Here is an 18,266-nt window from a genome sequence, read left to right on the forward strand (position 1 = left end):
AAATCTCTCATGTTCACACACACACACACACACACATATATTTAGTATTAATGTTCTGGCAGTTTCATGCTTTCTTTTCAGGGTGAGGTTCAGGGCTGACTTTCACCACTTCCCCTCCTCGTTACCACATCAGGACTCGAGTTGCGCTAGAAAAACACCAGCGCAACCGCAATCACCTCACAATCCCTGCCTCTACACTCACTCACACACACACACACACACACACACACACACACAAACACACAAAGTGCCAACCAGCCAGTGTTTGCAGGTATGGCCGGCCCTCCCACACTGCTGGGACAACATGGAGCGGCTCTCAGTCATGACTAGAATAACAAGGAGCTGCACAGAATTCAATTAAATGGTCTGCTCTTTGAAAAGCTACCACCCACCTGCCTGCATGCACATGCACACGCACACACACACACACACACACACACACACACACACACACACACACATGCTGCACTACGCTGTAAGAACACACACCTCCACCCAACTACCCACTCTTGTGTGCTTTGGTCTTCCCACACACACAGGAAAGCATGCAGGAACACACACTCACGTAAATATCCATTTCTCCTCTCTCCTGAGTCTCTACTGTGTATGTGTGTGTGTGTGTGTGTGTGTGTGTGTACTCTGTGTAATCCCATTGTCCTGTCCTCCTCAGAGAAGCCTGGACCTTCAAGTGTCGTCTCCAAAGCAGCCACCTGATTGGCTGCTGGAGGTCAGTGGATAAGCCCATAAAAAGGCGTGACATCTCTTTACACTCCCTTAAATGTTCACCTTTTTGTCCTTACAGGGCCTGTTTGCTAGAAGCACTATATCTCTCTGCCTTTGTGTCAGACACTCACTGATGTCTGTGGAAGCAGATGACACAAATTCCCTCTTTAACGCAACTGAACAACTGGTCCCTTCAGAGGAGAAGTTTCTTTCTGGTTCCAGAGAGAAGATGAGTCCTCCTCTGTTACCTCATGAGGTAACACTAAACCATCACTCTCAGATGAGCAAAGAGCCGGATGATTTAACCAATAGTATAAATAACTAAACGGAATAATACAATTTAATTAATTAAACATGGAAAATATAATGGAAATGTTCAGAGAATTTCAGGTTCCTGCCGCGCAGACGTGCAGAATCCTTGCCACAGCACCATGTCTGTAGAAATATGATCTCTGTTGTAGCAGCAGGAGAAGAGAAAAAGTCATGCAGCAAAAAGTCCAGATGCAGCACAGGACTGTGAGTCACTCAGCACTTGATCGCTGCAGTCAGATAAACCAGCTCTGAGCCCTCTCACGCTCAGGTCGCCTCACCCCGCAGAGGTTTTCCCTCTGCCTCCTCTCTTTGCCTCTCTCCATCCTCATCCATCGTTCTTATTAGGAATGTGTCCAGTATCTCCGTCCCGCTGTGCACGACCTTTGGCTCCCCACCCAGGTGTACATGCATTGGTGGAGATGACCTTTAACCTTGGCCTTTGTCTGACTCCGCTGGGAGATGTCGCTGTGTGTGCATGTGCATGTTTCATAGGAGTGTGAACAGGGGTTAAAAGATGTGATCTGTGCTTTAGCAACCTTGATCATCACGCCCTCCTTTTTCCACCAGCACCTGGACGTCTATCCTCCATTTACCCGTCACACACGCTGATCACTCCCTCACGTCCTTTACTCATTCACTCCTCTCCTCCTCACACACATTTCACCCTCAGATATGTGGTTTTCCTGCTTCTCCTCCACTTAATTGGGCTGAGAGGCTTGGACAGCACCTGTTGTTTTGAATCCAGCGATTATCAACAGTTTTCGTCTTCCTCCCCTCTACTAACAGCAGAGACTCACAGCCCCGCTGAGCTGCTGTTGTGTCAAAGTTTCAAGCTCTAGAGGCTCCAGAGGTTTTTACATGTCCTGTGTGTAAATAATGAAAGGAGACTCCATTTGCTAATTAGAGACAGAAACTAAGAAAAGATGTCTTGTTTGTGATAATTTCATATCATCTCTTCTGGGTGAATGCCTTGCAACAAATCATGTCTAAGAGCCACAGCAGGTTTGTAGTTGGATCATAATGCATTTTAAGAGGCTTTTAAAAGCATTTTCTCAGTCTTACTAAATGATGGTAGGTTTTTTTTTTCACACAACAGACAAACCAAATGGAGAAAAGTAGTAATTTGAGCCAGCAGGGAAGTTGAGCCACCCCTTATTAACTACAGACATAATTGGTTGTGTGCCATTCACAGTATTCACACAGTGCTGCAGGAGAGCACGCGGTCTGAGCGGCACGTCTTTCATTCCAAATGATTTTTTGTATGTTGACAATGTCATGATACTGAGGAGGAACCAAACAGAAGCTCAGTCATTTTTTAGCATGAATTAGCACTGAATTGAATTATTTCAAATATTACATGACCAAGAGCCATTCACTCTTTTGGTGATAAAGAGAATTATTTTATGATTATAGTTCAGTGTAATTATGGCTGGCGACTGAATTGACTACTTTGCTGTTGCTCCACACTGAGAATCCTGCAAAGGATGTAAGACAGATGCCAACACACTCTATGACATTAAGACTCCTAGGCAGGCAAAACAATCTTAGCTCTTAGTCTTTGAAAGCTTTGTTCACCAGCTAACTGCTAACTTTGTCTGTTTGCTGGTTGGTGCTGGTGAGAGAGGGGAAACCGAGCCAAAACACTAAAGCTGTGGGCCTCGAAACCAAAGAGCTAAAAGATGCTGAAACATTCCACAGAGCTTAGGGGAACCACAGAGTTTGGTCACAAGTCTGTGTTGGATCATCACTAAGGTGTGACTAACCACGTTAGATAACATCATATGTCTTAGAGTAAATCAGTGCAGCTTTAAAGAACCCTCATGTCTCAGAAACATTTAATACTCAACCTGTGCATTTCCAACGTACATCAGGTTTTCAGTGCCTGCTCTGTAGGTGCATGTCAGTCAGTATTTTCAGAGCGATTTTGGCTTTGCCTACACTCCCCCTCATCTTGGGCATATTAGTATTTTGAAAGTGTTTATTTTAGAAATAATCTCAATTTCCAGTGATGTTCAACATCCTGAAATAAATGTTCAAATCTTACTTGGAGACAGCGTCACTTTGCTCCAGGGGTGCCAGCGTGGCTCATCTCACCTTTGTTCCTTAAACTGAAGGTAAAAAGTGCCAGTGATGAGGTTTTCACATGTCAGTGGAGATATGTTCTGTCAGTATAAACCAGAGCAGATACAGAGATCCTGACAATGATTTTGGTGTTCAACATACACTAAACTGACCAAACTAATGCTAATTCCTGTCATTATCAATCATACAGACACACTTTCATTTGCTTTCTTATCATAACCTTTAAAATGACCCCAGAAATGAGGCTCCCAGTCAGAGGAAGGGTGATAGAGGGAAATGAGGGGAAGAAAGGGGGAGGGAATAAAACAAGATGATGAGGGGGGGATCCTAATCAGTGCCGGCAGCATCAATTCTCTCCTTCTGTCTCTGTCTGTCTCCATTTCCTCGAGCTCTTTTCATTAAGACACCGGAGGCCTCGCTTCTGCGCCGGCGTCCATCAGCACCCCCCTGACCTTTTGATCCCCGCCGGAGTGTGTGGGAGCTCGGAGATGTGTGTGTTTTCAGTTTGGCTGGCAGTCCACGCCTCCAGGCTCTGTTGTGCCTTCTGTCCATGTCATCATTCACGGGGTGCATGCTGGGGAGCATTGTGGGCCTTGGGGGGTGGGGGGGTCGTGTGGAAGTGATCCAGAAATCCAGATTAAGAAGAAGAGGAAGACACAGTTTGTCCTTAACAAACGCAAGTGACTGAGTGAAAAAATCAAGAAAGAGATATAAAACCCCAAGGGTGAGTGTGTGTCATGAGTCTGTAATCCAACCCGTCTCTCCTATGACCCCCCCCCCACCCTCCTCCATCTCAGGAAGGAGAACAGGTTGGAGCCCCATCTCTCTGTGCCAGATGGCTCCACATTGACAAATCAATTAGGCTCCACCTCATCACCAGGGGGACCGGGGCTACAAACCTGCCCGCCTCCACCCCCACCACCCTGGGGTCCTCTGTCGACCACTCCTCCGTCTCTCCTCGCCTTAATCACCCCCCTGATCCCCCGAAAGCTTTGCCTGGGTAAAAGAGGGCAAGGAGGCAAGAAAAAAAAAGATAAAACAAAGAGGCTGGCAGCGCATGAATCACCTAGCATCAATATGGATGACTTCCATGCTAATGCAGAGGGGACCAGAGAGGAACAGTGGCAAAAGCTTGATTTTGTGAGTGTGTGTGTGTGTGTGGTGTGTGTGTGTGTGTGTGTGTGTGTGTGTGTGTGTTTACAAGCTCAGTCAGAGCAGATTTGCCATGTGCTGAAGAGCCAAGTGTCTCTAGTTGTTTTTCCTTCCCTGTGTGGAGGTGGAAGAGGAGGAGGAAGATGAGGAGGAGGAGGGAGGAGGGTGGACGTTTTGGGGAAGTTAATCCAAGGAGAATAAACAGCGCAGCCTGGAGCAGGTATGCATCTGGGTCGCAGAGAAGAGGGGGAACCCGTGTTCTTCACTACACCCTAGTGGGAGAGAGGAGACAGTGCAGGGAGAGGGATGGACAGAGGCAGAACTGCCGAGCAGACAACACGGCACACTGAAGGTTCTGATGATTTTCGCTGCTGTTGGGAGGTTTGAATGGACTCGTGAAGATTTATGTAAATGCAAACAAAGGCAAAGATCAAAGATCACCCTTGACCCTGCATGGTTTGCTGTGAAATGTTGTTTAAAGACTTGACAAAGCTTGTAAGGAGACCTTGAGTTTGGGATTATTTTGTCAAAAGTCCTTAGTGGGGTTTCAGTACTGTAAAATCATCATCGTTATCATGCTGTTCATGAACTCTTCTTCTGTGGGTTTATAACTGCAAGTGACACAAAAATATTGATTAGTGCAGCTTTAAAGTTTGTGGAGTTTGGTAGTGAAGAGGAGGGTGGTGAATCTGTGAGGTAAAAAGCTCTAAAAGCAACAAGGAAGAGATGTGAATCTGAAAGTGTTGGCAAATTTTCCCAATTTTTCCACAGTGTGTCATGTACATCACAAACCCTCCAAGAGGCCTTGAGCTCACAGATGAAGGAGCGAGGGGAAGGTGGGAGGTGGGTTTTTGCACGTCGGGAGGGGCAGTGGTGGTGGTGGGGGGGGTGATTGAGAGATGTGTGGGTGCCCTCCTGGCTCGGCCCAATCCCTGCGTCCCTTTACTCATCCGATCTGGGGGCAGCAACGAGAGAGGAGAAAGCAAGAGCTGATGCCGAGACCCCTGGGGAGAGATTAGCGCTGACAGCACAACAAAGAAGAATTATGCCAGGGGCCCTCAGCTCTTCGACAAATTCAAATGTAATGTATGGCTTTAACTGCGCCAAGGAGGATCAACATAATATATGATCGACCCACTTTGCGGTGCGCTCCGTTGGCAGTGATGTAAAAGCGATTTATGCCCGTAAAAATGCGCAGGCTAATTAAGTAAGACGTTGGCACAGGAGCAAATCAAATGAGCTTATGAGAGAGCTGGCAAAGTAGACCGCCACCCCCCCCCCCCCCCCCGAAAGGTTTACCTGCGGTGAGGGAGAGAAAACTTCTGCTGGGTTTCAAATCAGAGGCAGGAACACTCACGATCAAGAATTTTCTGATCAAATGTAGACGGCCACGTGTGAGGCTGTTGATCCTTTAATTAAATTCTTGTTTGTGATTTGTTTAGGGTCCCTCCCGGCAGCGTCAGGGGCCCGGGGCCTCTGTAATTACGCAGGGCCTTTCCTCCAATCAGACAGCTGTGAAAGGGCTGTGGATGAAATGTCCTAATTAGAGCCTCAGTGGAGAAAGGCCCCACCAGGGGAATACATGTGCTGTTAGCTAACAGATTCTGGAGCCAACGGTGTTAATGAGACAGAGAAAAAAACAGACACCCCCCCCCTTTTAATATTAATCAGAGCACCTAGTTCTTCCTGTCTCACTGTCAGTTCTTATCATGGCCAACCTCAACCTCACATCTCCATCCAGGTTGGAAGATCACTTCACTGCTGCTCTTATTACCAGACAAGAATCCTCTCCCTCTGTTGCTCATTGCTTCGTCAGTCTGAATTAAAAGAAAACACATAGAGTGTTTCTGAGTGTAATCATCACTTAACGGCCTCAAAAACCCATACACACCACTAACACATAATCGCAGCGTCTCCAGGGGGACGCGTGTGTTCGTGCAGAGGAAGGAGGGGCAGTCAGCCAGCTCAGCCCATTTCTCTAATGAGCTGCTGAATAGGCCATGTCAGAGACCTACAGAGGCTAACTACCACCTAAGGCCTGTGGTACTTCCCTTCATGGAGAAGGCAGACAGTTTATTTGATGCTAATATTCCAGCCAGGGGGAGGATGTTATAACCACCAGTTAACAAAGCCAGAGAAGTTCTTTTTGTTGATGAAGATTTCTTTTGTTCTAGCAACAGTAGGAGTGTTCAGTTGATGGAAGTCTCCCTCCACCTCTGCATACATACAGTATGGCACTATTGTCTTGGTGTTCTCACTCTCTATCTACAGTTAATTTCCCCAGACCCCTATAACAGCTGCTGCAGGTAGACCTCGGAGAGGTGTAATGTGGCGCCTCATCTCAATTCTCCAAACCGCCCTCCCTCTCCAGCCAACTCGTTTCAATGCTCACACAGCAGGAGAAAGTGCATATAGGTGTGAAGTTGTCAAATCTTCTGCAGCAAGTGAAGAGAGAAAGGAAGCTGGCTCAGACTACAGAGGTGTGTGTGTGTCCAAGGGTAAATAAATAGCTATTCTGGAGAGGGGCCTTTATCTGTCATGGAGCGCTGATACAGTCTTGCCTTGTATTTATTGCCTACTTAATGGACTTGATTGTATTACTGAAGGTAAGGAGGGAAAAAAAATCCATTGCCAGCTAGAAGGTACTTTCAGCATCCTGCAATTACCTTATGTAAATCCTGGCCTGGAATGTTGATCCACTGCTATTTAAAATGCATTGAATTTCCATGGAAAATGATCCACTCCTGCCGCCTGAAGCTCATTAATAACGACGACGAGCTGGGCTGACATTTGGAATACTTACACGCTTACTTAGCATTGCCATGCATGCGAGAACACAGCCTAGTCTGCCATGCGCTGCAGCTATGACAGCACATTTGGAAAAAGGATGGCTTTGAATTAAAGCGCGCCAGCAAATGAGTTATTTCTGCAACAGGAACCAGTTCTTCTTCTTCTTGCACATGATGTTATGCTTGTAAGGGCTCACGCAATCTTTGATCATGCAGACAGAGGAGCGCAGGAAGTGTGCAAGCTTCCATGTGTTTGCTGAACTTTACCATTACAGCAACACACCTGCACCATATCTGATACTGTTGCAGTCAGTTTTAAAGGGGCAGTTCCCCCAAATGACAAAGAACGTTTTCTCACTTAAGTCTAGTGGTATGAGGACAGGTGAACAGAAGCTTCCCCCCCCAGTATGATGGAGGTGATGCATTACGTCTGTAGTACTCACACCTTTTAAGTATTGAAAGGGGCACTCCACCAGTTTTACACATTAGGATCAGTTTACTTGTCACGTGGAACACTGCTCTGCTGTGAAACAGTACAGTTTGTGCTCTGTCTCTGGAAGGAAGCTTTATAAAGTCTGAGAAGATGAAAACCCTGATCATGTCAGACAAACAACAGGAAGTCAGTGCTCTGTACTGACCTGACATTACTCTAGTGGCTAGCAGAGGGGCTGACGTTGGTGAGATGGATGCACAGGAGCCAGTGGAATATCAGTCGTCCTGTCAGGCCAGCTGTACAGGCATAAGCTGTTGGTGCAGGTGCTGTACAATAGCCTGTAAAAGTGGTTAATGTTTTCAAATGGATGAGAAAATATGAGGCTGTAGAGCCTCTAATTCAAATCTCAACTAAATAAAAATAAAACTTGACTCTGTTTAAAGCTGCACTAATGAATATTTTTATATTGACAATCAAATGGCCATGCTTGTTTGAGAATCATCACCCAACTGTGCAGTTTCTCTGAGCATCATGAAGGTTTTTAGCATCTTTTAGTACATTGTTTTAGTTTCAAGTTTTACAGCCATTTCAAGCAGCAGAAAACAACAGTTCTCAGTGAGAAACCTCTGAAAATGCACTGGTGCACCAACTGCTCAGCATCAAACAGCAGGCTGGAAAACTTAGCAGCTAGCTGGAGAACACAGTGCAGCATTTAGCAGCTAAAGAGGACACTAGTAACTGCTGGATGTGTGAATCACCAACTGTTTACCAGCACTTTTGCCATGAAGGATTTGATGCCTAAATTCTGATACTGATGTTTTACAAATATTTTATGAATGCTGCATTAAACTCTGTTTTATAATTTCAAACTAACAGCAGTATCCTTTGGTTTAGCAGCCATTTGCTCACTGAGCCATGAGTAAAAAGCAGTGGGTAAAGTACAGAGGTCTTTACCTCAGAGTGGCAAAAACTCCCAACCATTTTGTTCCTCATCCAGCCACTTTGCTGACAGCCCACCTGCAAATGAAGCAGGGGGGAAGCAGCTGAAGATTCATAAATCTTTTATGCTCCATAATGGCTTGTTCACATTACCTGCCCACACCTCAGCCTCCACGGAGCAGGCCAGGCCAGCACTGAACAGATCAGGCCTGAAAACCACTGCGAGCATATGGAGCACTTCAAACACTCAAAGCCTCCCCGGGCCTAAGCTGTGGTCGCACCCATGAATTATAGAAATGATCTAATTGTTTTCTCATTTGGAAATTCTGGGGGCCCTCCTCTCTGCGTCTCAGTTTTAACGGCCTGTGGTTTCCAGCAGGGCACATGATTCAGCGCTGCCTACCTCCAACACATTTGTTGAATCCAAGGTGGTCTGTCCTATCAAAACAGAGCCAGAGCTGAGGCATAAGTCAGACCTGTTGCAGTAAATTAACAGGTAGGCAAGAGAGGAGAGGGGGTTAAACTGGATTTCAAAGAGGAGCGGTTATGATCTGAGGAGGGGCTCGTGTGGCATTAAATACACATCAAAACAAACCTAGGCCATTCTGACTCCACCAAGAATCTATTTTTTGAAAGTACATTATTACTAGAAAAAGAAAAAATAGTTGAAAAGTATGTAAGAATGACAAAAGTCAAACCAGAGACAAACCAGAGATACTAAGTCAAAGTCGTGGCTTACAGAGTCAAAATATTACACAGTGGGTACACAATTGGATGACATCTTGAATTTGTTCATATGGTCTTTGATCGTTCAGAGACGAGTGTAGGTTTGACTTTATTAGACCATTTCTCCAATTAGAAAGAATTCCCAATTAAAGTATGTTGTTTTTTGTGCTTTATCCAGACTAACAGGTAAGTACTTTTTTATTTACTCTAAAGTGAACTTTTAGTTCATCATCTCAGTTATTAGTTAGTTATTATTAATCTAAGTATCTCAAAAATTCTAATCCTAATTTTGACTTAATTGACTTATCTCAATTTTTGCTTATCATGTTTTTATTTTTTATGATTCTTAACTTTTCAGTTATTTTTTCCCCTTCTAGGCTTCCATACCAATGGCAGATTGAGGGGAGACTAAAAGCAAAGCACACATAGATACCCAAAACACACACACACACACACCTGCAGAAAAATAAAGAGAAATCTGAATGTAGTGTTCCCCTCAGTATGGCCCACAGTGAGCAGTCTTGCTCAGCACTCGCTCCACCTCGTGCTTCTTAATCAAAACTGGCACTGTGGCAATTACCTAATTAGACATCAATTAATCCGCACCCTTCAGGTCCGCAGCCGAGTTTGACCTGCGGAGTAATGACAAAAATGCCTTCGAAGAACGGAGAAATCAGATTAATGGAAGCTGAGCGGCAGAGGTTGTGCTGCATTCGAGAAATCCCCAGAAATATACTACAATTCATTTCATAATTAACAGGTAGGAATATAATTGATTGAGATGTGAAAGCTTAATCACTCAATTCAATAACCAGGATATCAGTGTTGAGTAGATTAATTCAATTATGTAATTAAAGCCAAGGGAAAGGTGAAGCTTTAGAGTAGATTGAAGGTTACACAGCAGACTCAGCCCCTCCTGTCACCTCTGTCCACCACCAACATTTAACCTTACATTCTCGCAGATAGCACATGCAGGAGTCTCACATTTAGTTTGTCTTTTTTTTTTTTTTTATTAGACATAGCAATTTCACAAACAGCAGTTAGCCTGAAAATTACATTCAAAATGTGCAGCTGACCATGCGCAAACACTCCAGATACACTTTCAATCATGTACTTGTTTTTTTTCCACAATCTGTGTATTCTCATGTTTTAATTCAAATTTACAAAATCAAAATCATCTTTCACTGGTTCACCATCAAAGCATACACACCTCAGTCACTATAACACATTTTAACAACTAGTTTCTGTCACTGTACATATGCTCTGAAAGGTTTTTAAAGGCTCTTCTTTTCATTCTAACACCCATACAGTCCCATACATCAACCTTTGAAATATTCTCATTACCGTTTCCCTTCTCTGCATACTCTTTATAGTAGCAAAGGTGAGGAGAGGTCATCAAGAGAGTTGGACACAATTCATGTAAAATGATAACATAGCAGTTCCCAGAAATCCACTTAGTTGTTTCCCAGTAACACCATGATCTCGGTTATGTTTCCTGCCACTGCAGACACTAACACTGAAGTTCATACACGAGCACAGACGACGACCCTCGGCAGCTTAACGCAAACTTTACCAAAAGCACGTCAGACTACACAACACGCAGTTTGTACAAAGTGGCAAGACAAGGATGCTTCTGCTCAGGTTTTATTCCATTTAGGTTAATTCACTCACACACACAAACAGAGGGTTTGTCCTCCGTCATTCAAGTCATGGGACGCTCATGTCACAGGGTTAATGGTTAACACTGGTTGAAAGGGGGGACATGGAGGTGAGGTGGGGGGTTGTGGTGAAGTAAGAGGGATTGTGGGGACACGATCTGTGACTCCAGTTCATCCAAGTGCCAAAAGACAGTCAACATAACACTGATTATTTTTTCCACCTGATCCAAAACCACAGAGGGCTTACACATCACAGACAAAGCTCCACGACACAGAAAACGTATCCAGTTCTGATCCAGATTCAGATTCTGATCCTTCCTCCAGCAAGGTGAGGAGGGTGCCCGTTCAGGTTTTAATGCCGCAGAGGGAGCACGTTGGTGCCGTGATCCACTAAAGTCTGGTCGGACTCCACCAAGATGCGCAGGGTGCCACCGCCTCCGCTCTGGAGTTTGAATTACTGGCCACAGGGATCCAGTGCATGTTAATACACCTGAATATTCAAAACCACCAAATCACACGGACGTTTACACGTCATCACGGCATCACTACGAAACACTGTCCATCATCCAGACCGCTACTCGCAGCAGGAATGGCAACTGAAAAAGCGGGTGAAATCTGTACACCTCTTTTAAATTCATCTCCAAAACTTCTGTAAGTGCAACACTTTCGTAAACGGTCCTGTCGATGAATGTAAATTAGATTATTTTCTCCCAACTGCTTGGTCCACAGCGTTGTTCAGTTCACCCAAAGAAAAGGGGGATAAAGGAAAAGAAGTCTGTGTTTTGAAAAGCCCGGCATCCTCCTCTGAGCGGGCGCCTCTACCTCCCGAAGATGCTTTCGTACTCGAGCAGTATAAGCTCCACTATCTGGTTCTGGTAGACCATGTGGACCGCAATGTTGCCCGTCTCTGTTTCGGGCCGGAGCAGCGTGGGTCCGAACACGATGGCCACGCTCTGGGTGGTCATGCGGTTGGCCTCTCCGTGGTCAATCACCCTGGTGGGGGGTGGGGTGGGGTGGGGTGAAACAAGAGGAGATTTAGAGATGGAATGTGTCATAATTGGCTTTAGCTGAGAGTGTATTTGTTTGTCAATTCTTTGGATTCAGTGCAGCTTCAGGGTTTCATCTGGAAAAACAACATTACGTCTTTACACACATCTTTAGGGCTCGCGATGGAGCGCTGAGGCAAGCCTCACGACGCACACTCTGTAACACTACTGAACGCTCCAGGCAAGAGCATAATAGCCTTTTTAAATAGAATCTACATCCTTGCATGCAGATGCACAAAACAATAACATATTCATAGAAGGGAGAAAAAAAAAGGAGATTAAATCCGCCCGCTGATATACGTAGACCTGCATACACTGAATGTCACGCTATAAATTTCCTCAAGAAACACCACTTCATAGGTACTGAATTACAGCAAACACAGTGCCATATAAATGCAAATTGGAAACCAAGGCAAATGTCATTGTGAACATATGATATTGCCACTGGCTCCAGTGGGCTAAGAATACACGTTAAACCTGGCTGTAGTTTGTGTTTGCCCACAGGCTGATCAGTCTGAGGAAAGGTAAACACAAAGAGGAAAAACTAGGCATGGGAGTCAAACAGGAGTTAATATAAATAAGATATCCTCAGAGCCATTTATGATCATAAAACTCATTTAAGAGTTAAGATTAAATCTGAATAGCCAGGAATGTTGTTGAGGAAGTGTACACAGAGGTGTTGCAGAAGGAACAATTTCCATGGGTGCCTGGGTAGGTGCTTAGGAGCTAGGGCACCCATATCATAGTGACGCTGTAGATTAATAGAGGGACTGACAAAAGGTCCATTCTGAGTCCCCTCTAGGTTTTGATCACTCAGTTGTTTCATACAGGGATGTAAACTGTGTCATTTTGAGCAAACACTCTGTACAACACCCTGTCCAAACCTTTTACAATATGTATTCATTTTAAATAAAACATAACATGGACGCAGGTAAAAGCTGTAGTGACTTTTCAGCAGCAACACCAACCGGTGTGGTGAGTGATAATAATAATAATAATAATAATAATAATAATAATAATAATAATAATAATAATAATAACAGTAAAGGTATTAGTGCCTGGATCAAATGTGCTTTATGGACAATTGCAATAGTTTGTTGTCACTTAATTGTACAGATTCAAGCAAGTGTGTATGAGGTGGATGTGTGTTGCCAGACTACATGTAGTTCTGTTTGTTCATTTATTTAATAGGGACAATGCATATCATGAAATTCTGAAAAAGCGTATAGAGCAAAATGCTCATTTCTTGGCAGAGAAGAGTGACAGGAAATGCAGAGGACATGGTGTGTGTGTGTGTGTGTGTGTGTGTGTGTTGGGGTGGGGTGGGGTGACAAGCAGCCTGGGCTGGGTTCAAATGTGGGGTGACAAGGCCTCAGCTTTATTTATGGTATGCACTCTACCAGGTGAACTACCAGAGGCTAAATTTCACCTGTACATTATATGTATGCATCTTGGTATTTTGCACTAAACATTTTCTTAATTTAATTTAGTTAGTAGCAGTTTGGTTATCTTTTTTGTTTTTAGTGATAAAATGGATGTTTTGATTGATTGACCAAATATTAAAAGATCATGTCACGGCATTTGCAGTTTGTAGACATTACATACAGTCTATATGTATCTGGACAGTGACTATTCACGCTGTTTTTAAATGTTCAAAAACAAACATGCCTTTGTCTGATTAAAATATATTATTTTAAAGGATATTAAATATACAAGTTTTATTAAGGTGTTCAGGGAATATCTGATTTAAATGACAGCCTAAGAATCTTACCAGGCATTCAGTGCAAACTTTCAATACCTTTTAAAATGTGATGCAACATACACATTTCAGTCTGTTTAAAAAGTACTGATGTTCAAAACTGTCAGTCTCTGTGAAGATCTTTTCAAATATATATTACCTCCAAAGAAATTATGTAACCAGGATATAATCAATTAAAAGGTAAACAGTAATTATTTATGTAAATAATATCTGAAAGACATCATTCTATAAAATGTGTGTGTGTGAGCTGTTTTTGTTCTTACCTCCGCAGATGCTTGAAGAGGTTTTGCATTGTGTCGTGGTTGGGTTTTGGCAACTTCTTGATTAAGTCTTTGATTGAATTAACTCGCTGCTTGTAGTCCGAGCATTCTGACACAGAGGAACAGACAGGAGGTCAGTGAATACAGAGCGCCATCTTGTGGCCAAATTGGGGACAAAAACATCATGCACTAACATTTCTTTGGTTCCTGTGTATTTTCATTGTGTCATTCTTTGTCATAATATACTTGAATAGCAATGAATCATGTTACTCACTGATGGCATTCACAAAGTCATTGAAGGATCCATATGTGAAGAGAGGCTCAGGAAGCTCCCTGAAGAACATCTTGAGAGCTCCAGTGGTGACGTGGATGTCCTCCCACTTACTGTCATTCAGATCCACCTTTTCATCTGATGGAGGGAGGAAAGACAGACAGAAGAAGGTGGTGGAGAAAGAGACAACAAAGTTTTAATCCAACAGAACTCATCCCCGACAGGTGACCCATCTCATCACATATTGTATGGAGTCGTATATTATTCGGGGGTGTTGGTGGTCAGACAGGAGTAGAACGGGGGAAATGAAGTCCTACCGTGATTCACAGCAAAGCGGAGCTTCTGTATCACTGCCAGGTTCCCACTCACTCTGTATAAGCCGTCAATATTGAGACCTGCAGGAGAAGATGAGAGGAGGGAGTGTAAAATGCAGTGAGTGTAAATGAGAGGACGTGTCAATCTGATGAAAGAAACAGAACCAACAACGGTTGACTGATCAAACACTCTGCATCGCCTTGCATCACCTCATGTCTTCTATTAAAAAGATGCACTTGAACACACTGCGCAGACCACAGTTCTAGGAGTCTCAACTCAGAATCTGAATGTAGAAAATTAGGTAGACTAATTAGCTCACCATTTCCATGTATATATACACACTGTATAAGTGTCTCTCATACTGAAGATATGTCTAAAAAAATACTTGAAAACAAAACATAAGGAAACACCATTGATAAGAGCTGATATGAGAAAATACGTCTCAAACACTGCAAAAAAAACAGGGTCAGTCACAGAAAGCAACAATAACCAAACCGTGTCCAATGGCAAATCATATGGTCAGCTTGGTGTGTCGGGAGCATGGTGTGTGAGAGCTACCTGTATCTGCTGAGAATGACTATGAGATACAACCCTCAGAAAAAACCTCCGAAAAAGGTAGTAAATGAACCTTGAGCTAAGATCATTATAGATAGTGAAAGGGTTTGACATTCTAATTGGTTTCTCTATTAGACTCAGCTGAACCTGAGATCTACAGAAGGCACAGTAGAGATATTTTTTAACTGACTGTACTGAATCTTCAGTGTCATTAACCAAAACAGTTCTTAGCTTACTGGTGCTGAAAATAACGTCAGTTCAGCTGTGATACAGTGTGTTACGTAGTTACTCAGTGTTTAAAAGTAAAAAGCACACAAACTATAAAGATGTGATTGTTTGAGGTAGATGTTTGCTGAGATATTAACCTTAAATACAGTACTTACTGGTTTATATTTGCACTGAAATGAACAACCAGCTGCAGACTAAATTTACTAAAGTAAGTTTGCTTACTGAAGAGTCTTAATCAGTGTTGAAATATCACAGCATTATGAGAGTGATATGATTGCTTACAGCTTTGCATTTAAATGATGATGCATCAAGTGAAATTATTCAAATCAGCAAACTGATTAATAATTTCCACCTCAAACACAGAAGCGAAGCTGGACAAATGAAAATTGCACGTATACTTAATCAACCTTTGTAAAACATCTTTTGAACAGACAAATGTTTGGCTGTAGTTTTCATTCATTTTGATTCATGATTTATGATTGTTCTGTCTCTGTTCACATCCCTGATCATTACTAACATGGTTTTTGAATGACAATCGGATAATAAAATGAAATGGGATGTATGATACAGTCAGACGGCTGCCGTTCATACCTGTGTTCTCCACATGGTCAATGCACATCTTGACGAAGTTGGGCACTGATGTGTTCTCCCGCTGGCACAGACTGGTCAGACTGCAGCCAAACACCTGATCTGTGAATTGGCAAATGCACATTAATTATACACATCATCAGGCCACACTGCTTGCTATTAAATATTCAAACAGCAACACATATTCACATGTGGAAAACTGTCAGAAAGGAGCTAGTACCAGTGCTGTATATACACTGTATAAGTCTGAATACCTTTGATGTATCCCTTGTCTCTGGACAGCCTGATATGTGGGTCGACGTGTCAGGAACTTCTTGAGTTTCATCCTGGTTTTCTTCTGGTCTGATGAGTCCATACTCACAGAGGTCTTCATCACTGAGGGAAGACAGGCAGGATATGAGTGCATTTCTTTATGGCAGTCACCATAAACTGATTTCTGTTGTAGCAGTATCAGATTCTCACCTCTGTTCTTCTTGGAGTCTCGGTGGTCTTTCTCCTTGTCCTGTTTCTCAGCTCCAGGAGACTCAGGCATGTCCTCCTCAATGGCTTCATCTGATTCCCAGGCCTGGACAGGATGAGACACATAGATACAGTGAGATTTAAGTCAGCTCATTCAATCCATCCAAGTTTGCAGCAATCTATTCACACTCCTGTTTGGTTCGTTTGGTCGGGTGTTATCTAATTTGAGCTGTGGCAGAACTAGAGAGAGGAAGATGTCTGTATTAAATGGGGAACATTCTAGACTGCTCATTTCAACTATCTCTGCAATGAATTAATTTTTTTTTCTGCTTTGGACCAAAGAAATGAAACCGAAGGAGTGCAGAGAAAGACACATTTACTGAAAGATTAAGCATATGTCATCTCAAGATTTTGCTCATGAAAGTGAAAATGAACATAAAAGTGTCTCCTCACGTGTGTGTTGATGGTCTCTGTGAGGGCCCGGTACCAGTCATTGATCACGCTGTCGATCTCTGACTGGATCAGCAGCTCAGTCCCCTGACGGGTCTTCAGCTGGGGGAGGGAAAGTCAGCATTACTTCACCTGTTCCAAAGTGTTCTGATCAAAATGATCACTTTTAGATCTACACTGAAACTCGACTGCAGATACCTCGATGACATGTTTCTTGCTGGACTTGTCCTTGGAGGCCCAGTCCACAGACCCCCCTCGCAGATCAACTGTGAACTCGGGCTTCGATTGGTTGCTGCCAAACTTCTGAAATCAAAGAAACAGAGTGAGAGTCCATGTCTGACACAGAGATTATTTGACAAAGACCTATCTTTAGGAAGACATTTCATGAATCTAGAGGACATGTTCACATTAAACACAGGAAATCAGTTGAAGAGTTTAATTTCTAAATGTTCTGGAACTATCTGGTGTCTGAATTTCTGCCCAACATCTTAAAAAGCACAGATACTAAATCTACTTCAATCCCTGTTGGAGCCACGGTCACATTCTTAAACATCTCATGTTGGTACTTTTCATTTATACAAACTCAAAAAAAGTATTGTGCTACAAGCAAAAATACTGTTAGTTCTTGTTATTTTTGCCACATGCATGTTGAAACAGACAATGCTTTTGATTAGACTGTTGTACATAAAATTGAAGCCATTCAGTAACTTTCAAGGTCTTGTGATTATCAGGTAGCCTAAGGGTTAAAACGCTGACCATGGACCACACTGTCGCCAGTTTGAGTTTGACTGGGGACCTTTGTTAAATGTCTTTCCCCAACTCTCTCCTCACATTTCCTGTCATTTCTCTTATTACAGACTCTAATAAAGGCATAAAACACAGAGACTTCATAAATGACATTTTCTTGCCAAATCAAATAAATAAATCTGAGTGAAATTCTCCTTAACAGGCTACTGAGGCCCGATTTCATCTTCCCATCCAACTTAAACCTACATTAACTGATTTATATGCCACTTGGAGTAATAAATTCAGTTTATTGTAACCATACCAATGAAACATTATCATCTCTTAAGGTTGATATAGCAGACTTGTTGGAAACAGTTTCCTGTTTGTACGTCCAGCAGACACAGAGCAATATTAGAACTTATGTTTGTGTCCACTTGATGAATCACTGTCAAAATTTAGATCTAATAGATCTTTGGATTTTTGGTCTCTATCACCTCCTGAGGGAAACATCTGGCTCTTTAGCGGCTAAATGCTCCACTATGTTCACCAGCTAGTCTCTAACTGTGTTTGCCTGCTGTCTGGTGCTGTGCAGGAGGCATACAGTAGGTTTATCAGAGCTGTTTTACTAAAAACAGCTGCCTGCTGAGGCTGGAAACAATGTTGATGAGGGCAAACCAAAACAGTGAAATTGCAGGTTGTAAAACCAAAACAATGAGCTGAGGGGAACAACAGTCTGGTGATAATTCTGTTCAGTCATTATAACAACCCTTTTCACATTATACACAGCCATTTAAA

At 43.0% G+C, this 18,266-nt stretch overlaps 1 protein-coding gene across 1 annotated transcript in view; it reads right to left on the reverse strand.

Annotated features, from left to right (window-relative positions):
• Nucleotides 1-10,787: 10,787 nt before the first annotated feature.
• The window catches only part of arhgap12b (Rho GTPase activating protein 12b), a 53,041-nt gene continuing 45,562 nt past the window's right edge, over nt 10,788-18,266 (reverse strand). Inside the window, 10 exon segments of the mRNA XM_051067009.1 lie at nt 10,788-11,807; nt 13,883-13,988; nt 14,154-14,288; nt 14,468-14,545; nt 15,840-15,938; nt 16,091-16,112; nt 16,114-16,211; nt 16,299-16,401; nt 16,749-16,847; nt 16,944-17,048. Coding sequence (XP_050922966.1) covers nt 11,633-11,807; nt 13,883-13,988; nt 14,154-14,288; nt 14,468-14,545; nt 15,840-15,938; nt 16,091-16,112; nt 16,114-16,211; nt 16,299-16,401; nt 16,749-16,847; nt 16,944-17,048 — 1,020 coding nt within the window. The 3' untranslated portion in view covers nt 10,788-11,632.

This window comes from Lates calcarifer, linkage group LG24 (assembly GCF_001640805.2).
Source record: "Lates calcarifer isolate ASB-BC8 linkage group LG24, TLL_Latcal_v3, whole genome shotgun sequence".
NCBI lineage: Eukaryota > Metazoa > Chordata > Actinopteri > Centropomidae > Lates > Lates calcarifer.